General features: G+C 39.3%; 1 protein-coding gene across 4 annotated transcripts in view; it reads left to right on the top strand.

The window, feature by feature from the left end:
• Positions 1–5,001, top strand: part of LOC147903417 (uncharacterized) — a 34,012-nt gene extending 29,011 nt beyond the window's left edge. For 2 of the 4 annotated variants that reach the window (XM_087372824.1, XM_087372823.1), the window contains one exon: positions 4,374–5,001. In XM_087372824.1, coding sequence (XP_087228950.1) covers positions 4,374–4,893 — 520 coding nt within the window. In that variant the 3' untranslated portion in view covers positions 4,894–5,001. Of the gene's footprint in view, positions 1–2,797; positions 3,027–4,373 lie in introns of those variants that run through there. The other 2 variants (XM_087372825.1, XM_087372826.1) reach the window with 2 other exon arrangements.
• Positions 5,002–13,754: the final 8,753 nt, after the last annotated feature.

The raw sequence follows: 13,754 nt of genomic DNA, 5'->3' as shown, positions 1-13,754 counted from the left end.
ACGGCTTCGAATTGTCCAGTCTATTGTTCTAGCTTATGTCCAGTTCTACCTTCCTCTATTACATTGGTCATCTCGAGATCTCTCATCCTTTATGTCTCAAGCCATGGAGAGTTTTTGGAAAACCAAGCTTCATAAAAAAGCTTTACGGTTGCTCAAAATGGACTTGCTTTGCTCACCCAGAATGCATGGTGGTTTGAATATAATAAACATCAAATATCATGTGTTGGCAAGAAAGATCACTATGCTCAAAACATTCTTTCAACAAGAGCAGCCTTGGTCTATTATGCTAGCAATTTTGTGTGGTCAGATGCGCACACAAGCTTATGGACATTGGATAGTAGATCCATCGGAAGTAGTACTTGGAAAATTTCAAGGTAAAATCCCTGCTTGTCCATTTTCCAATTCCTTGATTCAGCATTGGAAGCAAGTACTCTCTCACATCAAATGGTCTCCTTATCCTGCTTCTCTAGCTTCATCACTCAGATTGGAGAGTATTCATTGGAGTGCTGTGTTTTCCTCTCCCCTTGCTGTTCAACAACCCATCAGAGCTTACAATCTTATGAAAATGGGTATTCGGTTCATTGATGATGTTGTAGATATGCAAGGAAATCTTCTCCTTTTTCCAGCAGCATGTAGACAATACAACCTGGCAATGCATCATAGACCTATTTGGAAAGCTATTGCTGATCTCCTACTTCCTCTGGTTCCGATTCCGACATTGAATGGCAGTGACAGGCTTCAAGATTGGCACCTTCAGTCTTCAAGTTCAAGCATTTCTTCTAAGCCTTTGCAGTCATTGACATCTATACAGGCTTATAGATTAATTTTACCTCCTCCTTGGATTGCCCATCATGCTAATTCTTTATGGCATCTAAACAAATCATCAGCCTGGTGGAAAGGAAGATTGCAAATGATATGGAAGTTGAAAATGCCATTGAAGCAAAGACTATTCTTATGGAGATGTATTGTTGGTATTCTCCCAGTGGGGAAATTGGCTAAACGACGAATAGCTTCACCTCTCTGTCCAAGATGTCACCTTGCATCGGAGAGTATTCCGCATTTATTGTGGTTTTGTTCATATTCCAGAGACCTTCTAGATAGAATCTCCTATTTTTTATCTCTTAGATTTCCAGCACACAGATTCTACAGGTTTTTCTGGATGTATGGCAAACTATCAGCTTCTTTGTCACAGTATTCTCTCTTCTTCCACTGGATCAGATACTGGGCCTTATGGACCCTCTGGCTGCAGCGCATTCAAGCATACCTGAATTCTCCTCTTCAGCATCCTTATGAGTTTTTCAGAGCCTCATTAAGGCAGTCTTTATATGATGCCTTACATGAGGAAGATTTGGATGTTTCTTGTATTCAACTTTTCTTTTACTGTTTCTGATGGATAGGGCTGTAGCTCTATTTTGAGCATGGCCTGGATGTAAATGAATGTTTTATAATATAAGTATCTTGGTTTTACAAAAAAAAAAATGTGTGTGTGTGTGTGTGTGTGTGTGTGTGTGTGTATAGAGAGAGATTTATATGTACACATATATATACATATATGTATGTGTGTGTGTGTGTTGTATTTTGTGAATCAGTTCATGCATGTTTACCTTTGGATGCCTACTAATAAAGATTATCACAATCTCTTTCGGCATAAATGCCTATCTGGGTGGAAGTGGTGGACCTATCACTATATTGTAGGCTTGCCTCGCCATTCCCAGCAGAGGCGTTGGGAAAAGTGGTTTGTCCACCTCGCTCACTTGAGAATGTTAATTGTTTTTGTGTGTTGTGGGATACTGATAAGCCCACCCCCCACATATGGCTTTATAGGTGGATATGCTCGGTATGCCTTCTCAGTAGGTCTTTTTCAAATTTGAAATGGGGCAATTTTGCAGGATTTTGCTTTGAGTGTGGAAAATATGGGCATATGCAATCTGAGTGCCCCCAGCTTTGTTGATGACCACATGGTTGTAATGAGTTCTCCAACCAGGCTTATGACAACCACGTGGATGTTAGTAAGGATGTACTACAACAAAGAAGCAAGTGGAGGCCCAAGGGCTTCATTACGATCATCCGGACATAATGAAGCTGTTGAACCCCCATGGTCATTTTTGCAGTCCACTTTGCTAGTGAACATATTTCAAAAAAGAATCCCATGGAGGTCCAAGGTCTTTTCAATGACTTTTTTTCCTTAATGATGCCCTTGTTCCTTCGTAAGCTTCTTTTTGCAATTGACCTTTGTTAACAACCACATCGTTTTAATGAGTTCTCCACCCATTTTCATGATAGTCCTCATTCTCTGACATGGTCATAATGAAGAATGTGCATTTATCTTTCATGTAAGGTATATTTTCCATGTCAAAAATTTGACTTTGAGGTAGTTGATTTTGATCGCTAAGAGCAAAAAAGGAGGTACATATTAAAATGTATATAAAATGTTGAGCTTGTCATAATTTTGCATAGTTCTCATTCTCTGACATGGTGGTAATGAAGAATGTGTTTTGATATTTCTTGCAAGAAGCCTCTTATGCTACACCTATTCTTCAGTAACTATGCCCTATTCTTCAGTAACTATGCCTAATCCATAAGAGATAAAAGTTATGGGTTGCGTCATCATTAAATAAGTGAAGTGAATTGTCCTTTAGCTGACTATGGGCCAATAGGTCTTCACTCTTTGTGGAGCAGTCTCCATTTTGTTGTGTTTCCTATGGCAGCTTTTGTTCAAGGGTATTCATAAAAGTTGTGACGACTTTCTCTACATTCAACACATCGATTTCTAGTGATATACCATTGTCTTTGCAAGGTCAACAGGAGTTGTGAAGCTCTCATATGTGGACAATATCTTGAGAAGAGGTATTGGATGCAGCTTCACAAGTGTCCATTGATGCTCAAATGGATTCGGCATGAACTCATGGACTGGGGCTATAACGTTACTAATATTTGAACTTGAAATTTTAAAATTTGAGTCGTAATTCAAACCAAGCAGGCTAGGATTTGTTTGTATATTGCTCCGACCTAGTTGTCTTTATCATGCACTCAAGGCTATTGGACAATCCAGACATATGACATATAAGGAGCAACCTCCTCAGAGAAGTGGATAACTGTAAGAAATCTCGTCTGGCTGGGAATACACTCAAGTGCAGGTTATTGAAGAGGGACTTGAATTCTTTGTCCTTTAAGGTAGTAGTAAGGAAGCCCCAGTTGTTTGTCGTTTGCTTGCATAATGTCTCACGTGATGAATATGTCACCCTATGTGGTAAAGTCTATTTAGAAAAAAGGGAAATGGGTGTCGAGATGTCAAGCATTGAAACCCTAAGTCTGAGCAAGTCCATATATCTGCTTGGTCTGCTCTCCAATGATACTGGAGAACCCTCCTTGAATATCATGATCTATTTCTTAATTGAATCTGTTTGCTCATCTTCCAGCTGTGTGCACCATGTAGTGAAGCAAAACTCAAGCTATTTCACCCTGCTTTAGCGGCCTTCTAGACCTTCCATTGAAACCTTTTAGCTCCATCAATGCAATCTTCTCTATTAGTGAAGTCCCTGACACATCCTTGAGCGTAGAACTGGCAAAGCATTCTGCGCCCTGGTGCAGAGCAGCTCTGCTTCCAGAATGGTGAGTGAAATTGTATCCTACAATCACATCTACCCGGTGAATTGAGGGGCCTTTGAGTCATCTCATTTTGGTATGACAAAGACCTGAAGAAAGTTATTAGCAAATTGGTGATTGAAGCCATGGTGAAGTCTTAGTTTAAGTTACATTTTGAGCAGGCTACATCCAGACTAGCCTTGATTGTGGGGGCTGCTCAAGTGTGCGTGCATACTGTGAAGGGGTATACGTGTATGTGCATCCGTTTGGGTTGGGGGTTGGCAGTGTTGGGATGTTATTGAGACTTTTCGTTGGGTTCTATTAGCATCTGATCATTAGGTTCTTTGGTAATTTTATCAAAGAATACGACACAATGACACGGGGTAATAAATATTTGCATTTTCATATAATAGTCCTAGCAAATTTTAAGTCTAGATGGAAGATTGAATGCTGGCTATCCTTGCTTGTTTTTTTTGGGTGTGCCCACGTGCGCGTGCGTGCACACGTTCGTGCTTGCTCTAAGGGAGTCTGTATGCGAAGCTTCATATATGTATGTTTGTGGATTGGGGTGGGGTATGGCAGTGCTAGGGTGCTAGTGAGCATTTTTTGTTGGATTCTGTTTCCATCTGTGATTTAGTTCTCATTGCTCTTTGTTTCATAAAGTTTTTATATCAAAGATTCACGTGATATTACTCAATGTGTGGTTGTAACTACTTGGATTTTTGTATAACAGCTCTCAGCAAGTTGTGTCACATTCTAAAATCATGTACTATAAAGTTGCCATGCAGATGGGCTCCTATCATGTGTCAAATCATGCAAACTCGAGGATTCAAGTGCTCAAATGTCACCCATGAAACCTTTCTGGAATCTATGATTGAAAAGTTACTTTGGAGCTCTATCTTCTGGCTTCTTAGTGCTGCTCTTGGTGGACTGACAGTTGGAGTGATAGTGGAGAACCACGTTTCAGATGTAGAAGAACTGACTAGTGAGTTGCTGCCACTTGCAACGGTGCCTCTCACATGTACTAAAGAAGATAATGAAGGCTTCAATGGTATCCCTGTGCCATGTCCTGGCCATGTGCATCATGCTGACAGGGTTGAGAACATAATGTCATGCGATGGTGACACTCGGTCTGAAATGGTAAGGAGGCTTTGTGCCTACTCCATGGCCATTCCTAGTGCAGTTCCCAGTGTCAGTATGGCTATATCTGAGTTTGATTGGAGAAATGGTTGGTTTTTGAGCCAGAAAAAAACTCCTTGTCATGTTCAGTGGTTGAAGCTTGCAATGGGCTCTTTAGCACCAGTGTAAACACACACAACTTTTGCAACATTTTTATGGTTGCGTACAACTTCAAACCAAAGATATTTTTGGATCCTTTTGTATAATGTTGCATAGTGTTCTACATGCATGCACGCACAGGGGCACACACGTGTATATATGTATTTATATAGAGAGTATGTATGTATGTATGTATGTAACTTTTGTGTGTGTATATAAAATTTGTATAGATTTACATATGTATACGTGTGTGCACGCAGATACAAACATATTGCGAGAGAGAGAGAGAGAGAGAGAGAGAGTTTCAACGTCTTTGAAAGACCAAAGGATTTATGAGACTAAATAAACTAGATAAAATAACAGCTAAGGGGTGACTAAAGCAGGCATTTACACCCAATGTTGATGTTTGAGACAAAAAATATCAATATTGAGATACACAGTGATGTGGGGGAGTACACAAATGCAAAGGATAGAAAGGGAGATAGATCTCTATCAATTGGTCATCTGATTAGCTGACCATCCAAGTGACAGAACCTATGTATGTTGTATGTGGGACCCAACTCCGTTTGTTGATTGAGGTTAAGAGAGATGACCTCAGCCAACAATGGCTCTAGATTTGGTGAGGAGTAGTGCCCTTGAGGAAGGAAATCAATATAGAAAACTCATGGTTCTCAGCTTGATTAGCTTGTTTGGGCTTCTCTCTTGTGTAGTCTCTGAGAGGAGCTTGTCATATGACAAATGCTACCGTCGTTCCAGTGGTAAAGAGGAGATGCTTTTGGTCCTCATATGAGGGTCAACTCGAGGGCGAGTCTGTTGTGTTGTGATCTTTGAGTCTCAGCGACATTGTGTCCCTTGGTTATATTTGGCTTGAATTACCAGAGATGAAGTCTTTGATGTTCTCTGGTTAGACTATGACAGACCTTCTATTCTCTCGTTTGCACTCCTAGGAGTCAGTCTCTATTTTGTAGGGCCTCGAGGAGAAAAGTCAACATGTGTTGTTGATCACGATGGACCGAGAAATGTCTGAGTGCAAATTTGCTCTTGGATAGACAGGGATGCTATCCATGGATCTCATACTACATAGGGCATCTGAATGCAAAGTGCTCCTCTACCTCAACCTCTTGCATTTTGTATATATTGCAAATCCATCTCACGTGGGTACCCTCTGTCTGTCTTGCCTCAATATGTTGTGGATGAGATGATAGTATGGACTACCCCGTCGAGATCCTCAAAGCATGTGGGAGATGGATCCAAGTATATATAGCGAGGGGGCTTGGTAAAACCCTCCTGAGATTTGTAGGCAATGATCTCTATAGAAACTGAATTTGTTAAAAGCTCATGGGTGTAAGTTAGGTCTTACATGGGTGAAGATGTAGGTTGCCTTCACCTTGTATAGATGAGTGGCGTGGGATGGCACCTCAAGGCTATACTGAGACAGTGGTAGTTTGTCCACATGGAGGCCTAGGCTTGCAAACCATTTGCATGGCTGAGCATGATGATCCTTCTCTTCTTTTAGAGCCATTGATGAGGTCAAGGCTAGCCATTGGTAACCTTTGCCGTTTGGATGTGGTGGTGTCAAAGTCCTTAACTTTGCAAAGGTGTGTGACCACAATATCAAGCTGTAGAGGGGTAACAGCTCTACAAAGACGATATGATTTGAGATTGATGGCTTGCTATGGATCAATTCGAGCAAGAAGAACCTGTAGTCTCTCGACACAGGACTAGTTTGTTTCAAATAGATGTCCCTTGAAAGGATTGCCATACATTCTAGTTGGATGAACAAGAGAGTCAAATAGAAGAGACTTGGTCCTTGGGTCATGAAATTAGGATTGAACGTGCTAATGCTTGAGTCTAGCAAGTGCGGCATACCCCCTGCTCAAACGGGCTTGCATGGTGAGTCTCATCGTGAAGATCACACTTGAGAAGAGGATTCTCAAGTACATATAAGATTTTGCAATCTCAACTAGAGCCCCATCTTAAAGGTGATCTACTCTTGATGTGCGGCTACTCTAGACATGTTGAAGATCATGACCTTGATTTTAACAAGGTTGACATTTAGATCATGCAGAACCATAACATCCACTTATTTTAGAATCGGGATTAGAGAACCCACTAAAAGTGAGCCTACTCCACCTAATGTTTGGACACTTGCGTGTGCGCGCACACACATGTGCGTGCGTGCCCTCGCCCTTGCGTACGCACACGTATCTTCGAGGACCCTTGCTTCTTGCGGTTGTGCCTACGGTTGGGTAAACATTATTACACTTGATTGACGTAATATGCAATGTGTGGGTTGGTTAATACCTTGACCACACTTACAGAGTTTGCTCGTTGGCATAGCGAGCTTTGTAATTGTGACTATACGAACTTGGTTGACATGATATATGTATTTTGCGCAGACATCAGTGGCAATTTTCCTATCCATTTAGTGGTTCATAACATTGATTCTTTTTATAGCATCAAGTGGGACGAATATATGGCGAGTTCTTTGGCTTGGCTAACTCTTTGAGGACACTCGTAAACTTTATTATCATTTATGGCCCTTACTTTTTCAAGATCCAAACGAACCCCTTCTTGGAATATTATATGTCCAAAGTGCTTTACTTATTTTGCAAAGAATTCACATATGGATTCTTTAGCCAAAAGTTAATGAAACACTTTTCGCAAATGTTTTAATTTTTGATTGATGCCTTATATAGTCTCTCTAGAGTTACGAATACATCTTTGTGATACCACTTCGATTTCTATATGTTACTTTCGAGTCCTCTTATATTAATTTCTATTTGATGAGGGGAAGTATCCTAATATTGAGCCCTTACTTTGATGGTGCCATACGAACATTATGGACATGTGCCCCATGCCACTGGGTAATGTGACACTGGAAATTAGCCCTTTACGAGACATTGACCGTTAAAGGATTTCCTAATGCATCCCATACTATGATTATTCTTTCTTATCGAAACAACCTTGAATACACCAATGTGGATCTCGAGGACATAGGATTTACTTTCAGTTTCTTTTTCTCTATGGAAGTATCTCCTTACCCCATGGGTAATTAAGCTTGTATCCCATGGATTTCTTGGGTGTAATGAGCATATACCATGGGAGAGGGGAGCATGACCATTATGCCCATCCTAGAGGGTGTGGCCTTTTGGACCACGATATCTATGGTAGTAGATTCCTGATACCCACCCTAGTACTTAAAGACTCACTATGGAACCATATGGAGTTAGGTGAAATTCAAATATCACTAACACCACTTATATCAAAGGTTGGGAAGAGTAAAGTATTGAATGTCGAGGGAGTACAATGTCCCTTAACCTCCTTGTGTAGTGGTCGTGCAACCTTGACACAACTCGAGGATATTTGGATCGAGTACAAAGAATCCAATGCTTGTGGGATTAGCACCCACTCCAGCTTCTCGAGCTCTCAGGCATTGCCACTAGGAACTGCGGCCTCGATAGAAGCTTGGAATGCTGAAGGACCATGTTCAACGGCCCTAGTTTTCCATTCTCACATGATGAAGAGTCTAGAGAAACGTTGAGACCCCCTTTAATGTACACGCCCGAAACATAGCTTGTTTTGCTTCGAGCTCAAATGCTTCTACCCTCCTCTTTCATGCGGCCCAGAAGAAACATCTATAACGTTGGAGCAAGGAGACGAAACAGTGGGACTAGTTGGAATGCAGCTCCCCAAGGTCTTTCTATACTTGCACTCTGAGAACTAAAAACAATGAAAAAGCCTCTCTTAAGACTTATTATGAGCACTTGTTCTCTTTGTAAGTCGACCTGTGAATCCGTTCAAGATAATAGGCTCTGTCTCTACGTTGGGAACGATCTGTCTCTACGTTGGGAACGAACACTTAACTTTTGCCCGCAGAAAAAAGGCGGGTTCATATTAATTAATATTGTCACAAGTCAATTTCTAATATGTTGCCTTTGAATATAGTGTTACCTATATAAGGAACATGTGAAGTTGCACTGAAAATGAATTCACATCGATTACTAATAATAACATAGAATCAACATTCATGTAAGTCGAAAGAACTTATTTACATCTCAACAGCAAATATACTTTAGCTTACAACATCTCAAATCAAGAGCCACTATATACTGGTGGGAAATCCAATATTATTAGAACGTAAATTTTATTTGTAGTATATTCAAATTTGACATTATTTGTATTAAAAAAATACAATATTGCACCAGTTGTAGTCTTGATGCACTGTTAATAGAAATAAGGAGAAACTTGTCCATATAAGCTAAGTAGACACCAATGGTTAAAGCATTTTGTCTATGCTCAATAAACTCCATTGTCTCTACAGATAATGCAAATTAAGTTTCTTGCATAGATCTATGCTCTCTTCATCATCAATGTCTTTGCAAATGACATTGCCAAGCGTGTAATCACTAGCACTCCTCTCTCATTGCACCTTCTTTGCTACCAACATATTTACTAGTGGAACCATAAATGGGTACTGCTATTGTCTCATAGTGCCATTCACTAATCCCCATAAATTTTTTAGCGATTTGTCGTCGTTGATGTATAATCCTAATGCACTTATAACTATCATAATCCTACAAAACCTAAAGCCTCAATAATACAATTGACATTATTCGATGCCATTAAGAGACCATGCAAGTAGCATTCAACTTTAGGAAACATTACTATGTGCCTCTATACTTGACTATTGATATGTCATATGAAAGAGCGACTTCACTTGTTTGAAGATAAAGGCTACATGTCGCACAATAATCCAATGCTTTGATGTGGGAACATCCTTAAATCTTAATAACATGAAACCATAGTATAGCAAATCAAGTCCATATAAAAAACCTAGGCATATTATCATCTCTAAGATTGTTGTGCATTGACAAGCCTTTGTACCTCCTAGATCTAAAGAAGATATCGAGTTCCCTATATCTTCATCAGTTGTGATTTCAACATGTCTACCATCATCAATTAAGTCCTTGTAGGAATACCCCAAAGCACATGGAACATGCAATCTAGAGATCTCTGTCTCTATAACAAAGCCTACAAATGTACACCAAGGACATTTGGAGTACCAAAAGCAATATAATGTCTAGTTTATGTTTTTTTTTTTAATTCCAACAGTGAATCCTTACTTAAATGCATGTGCTTAACATCAGGAAATTTGCAATGGAGAAGCTCAAAAGCATGCAAAAAACAAGTTTGTGCATTAGGAAATAAGAATACCCAACGAATGAACAAAAAATGGAGCACGCACACAACATGTAAATTCCACATGCAATCGGAGCAAACCCTTCCAAGAACACTCCAAAGCACAGGAAGAATACATGGAATTTCTTGAACAAATCTTTGAAAGAGAACTCGACTCTCTCACTATAAGAATATGTCGTTTAAGCAAATCCTTATAGAGACACTAAAATTTTTACCATGAATTACTTAGCCTCATGTTGATTACTTAAATTATGGCTACGATGTTTCACAATGTGTTAGGCGACTCCCCACAAGAATATACATCTAGCCTATACATCATCAATGATCACTCACGAACTCAAATCAAAGCTCTAGAAAAAATATACATGCAACTTTTTCATCACATACACTCGCTCTGATTAACACCCCATGTGCAAATTGCATGTATGATTAAAATTTCAGCCACCCTAACAAACATGTAAAGGAACATATCCCTCCCTTTTTCCCTCTCTATGTCTCTCTCTCCCCCTCCCTCCCTCCCTCTATTTAGATTTGCGTGGAAACATGCCATTGATATAGGTAAAGCTAATGCAACAGTTGTATTGATATCATTTGTAGGTGCAGCTAACTCTCCATGAGGTGATTAGATAACTCGTCAAGGAGACACATATGTATATGTATGTATGTATGTACGTACATGCATATGTATGTATGTATGTATGTATGTATGTATGTATGCATGTATGAATGTATGTATGTACATATGTACGTACGTACGTATGTATGTATGTATACATACACACATGTATGCATGCATGCACGCATACATACATACATACATACATACATACATACATACATACATACATACATACATACATACATACATATATATATATATATATATATATATATATATATATATAGTAACATCACTTTGCTTTATGTCATAGGCCTTCAAATCTTAACATGACTTAATTCAACCTTTAACTCAAAAGCTAACACCAATTACTAGCACCATAGGTTAATTTGGGGAAATTTTATGAGATGTAGTGATGTGCCATGCTTTCATCATGTTAGGGGAACATCCTACTTGTACTAGGATAAGTATATGAAAATCAAAGACAAAAGAAGAGTATGGGATTAAATAGAATGATTAGACATTACCTTAAACTTCTTTGGGAAGTTGTCATGAGCGTCGAACAAAAGCCCTCCTCTCAGCAAAGAAGGAAAAGCTGCCAAGAGGGAAACCAAAGCATGTTCGTTCCTTATGGAATTCATAGGGCCATGCATCCCTGCTCTTAGAAACTACACCATTGCAACAACCAAATCACAAGAGTTCAACTTAACAAATAGGCTTTACAAAACACACAAACTTAAAATCAATAAGTGAAACTATGCAACAATAAGCCATTAGCCTTAATGTCGGAATATAGTCCAACTTGTAGGATGGTAATGGACAGATTTGAAGGTATGCAAGCACTATAGTAACCATGGTGCAACTCCTCTATGCAAGAAAACACACCTCTAAGAAAAGAGTTGGTGTAGACAAATTATAGGAGGAGGAAGAGGTAGAGATTCTTGCTACATGCGGAATTTGACATAGAGAGCATGGTGGATATGGAGGGTAAGCACTATCGGGGTAGCAAAAGTGACGAAGTATAGTGCAGTGAGTGCATAGTGAGAGCTAACAAAGGCTTCTTAATGGGCACTAGATGCACAATGCAGAACCAGGATTCCAATTGCCTCAATGGAATGCAAATCCTTTGAATGCTCACAACAATTGCATCAATTAATCCAAGCTATGGATGTGAGGCAAAATCTTATACTCAAGAGGCTATGATTATTGAAACTCTTCAAATGAAAAGTAAGCTATTTGCTATTGAATTTGGTCATGATTCATAAGCTCATGTTAGTGCATATCTTCTACCAACCTGTCTCGTATCTGCAAATCTATTTAATTCAGCACTCTTGCAAATCTTGTGTAAAATGCAAGGAATTCATAGCATGCACATCACTTTTGTCATTTTGTTGATAGGAAAATCAAAATTGATCACATTGTCCCAGATTATTTGTACAACTAGTGAGACAATCAAGACAAAGAAAAAAGGACGAAATCTTCCATAGATAGCGTAACTTGAGAAGGCAAACTCACACCAAGAAATTTAGTGCACAATTTCTTGGTGAACAATTACAAAAATTGGGACCATGATTTTAGTCTTGGGTGCACTGGGGGACAACAAACCCAGAACAACCACTTGAATAAAGAGTTGGAGAGTGAGCTATAAAGCATTTGAGGCTACAACAACAAACAAACCATACAAGAGAGATGGAGAGCATAACGAAGAATTCATAGCCCTTGTCTGCATTTGGAGAACCTACAAGAGAGATGGAGAGCTTAATGAAAATTTCACAACCCGACAAAGATGATGTGGGAGCATGGAGCAATAGGGTTATGGTCTGTGGTAATACATCAACTATGTAAAGGAGGCCAAGGGAATCAATAGTTCCAAGCTAGATAACAAAACTATTGATTGTCATCAAGGAAGATCATGCACTCAAATAGTTACCTTGATTGGAAGATTTTGGAGAGTTGGTAAAGGCAAAGCTTTGGATGTCTGGAAGAGCTATATGTACGTTCCATGCGATTTCTCTTGCATCTTGACTAGCTTCTCAAATAGCAAGAATAATGTAAGAGAGAAACAGGTTATGAGTATGCCTATAGAAGAGTGTGTGTTTGCATCATCATCATTAAGAAGCAAGAGGGATAGACACAAAAAGAATAAACGCAAAAGATAGTCTCTTCTAAAGACTTTGTGGTCTCTATCAATATCATATCACTTGTGGGGAGAGAGCACGAAAGTCTCTAGCCTATGAACTGATTTATCCTCATAGGACTCAAATGCATGACTCAAGTCATGGACAACACTATTGGAATCCTTCAATAGGAGCCCAATTATGGCACTTGAGTGATATCGAGGAGCTTTCATGAGTGTGTGCACAACACAAGAAAGCACTAACCCTAGTACAAACACCATGATAGAGGACGGAAACTAAAAATGTGGTGATAGAAGAAAGGGACATACAATGCATTATGCACATGCAACAATACACCTCTTGCAAGGAAGAACCTGATCTCTTGACGAAGCCAATCCCTCACAACATAATGAACATGAGCAATGAGCAAAATGAAGACGAGCAAAGAGCAACAATGCAACAAGTGAGGTTGGGCGTCTTCCTTTCAAAACAAAGATGAGCTCACAATGTCTTGGCACAACAGGCATCCTCAACACCTATGTGTCCTTGTTATACAATAGGGTGATCATGGAAAGCACAAAGAAAACATACAAAAAAAAAACCTCCATGCAACCACCCAAAATAGCGACAACATAATGAAGCACCACTAAGGTTAACTCAACTAAAGGCACAAAGAAACTCTACTTTAGTGGTAGATAAACCATTTTCATAAAATCAAAATATGACATGGATTTTACATAACTTTGCTCAACCGTGCCCAAATCCGTTAACCATTGTATCTAACAGGCCAATGCTAATAGACAAATTTCAAGTAGAAGGTCAAAGGAGTTCTTGGGTTTACTTATCTAGTGGCTCACTAGGTCTCAGAGTTGGGATCATAGGCTGCCTCTAATATCAAGGAATAAAATTTAAGGTTTTGTTTATGAATCTCAACCTTTGAAAAACGAATTCAA

This window comes from Dipteris shenzhenensis, chromosome 3 (assembly GCF_047967505.1).
Source record: "Dipteris shenzhenensis isolate YYH24624 ecotype China chromosome 3, Dip_SZ_1.0, whole genome shotgun sequence".
NCBI classification, from domain to species: domain Eukaryota; kingdom Viridiplantae; phylum Streptophyta; class Polypodiopsida; order Gleicheniales; family Dipteridaceae; genus Dipteris; species Dipteris shenzhenensis.
This window is presented reverse-complemented; position numbering and strand designations above follow the sequence as displayed.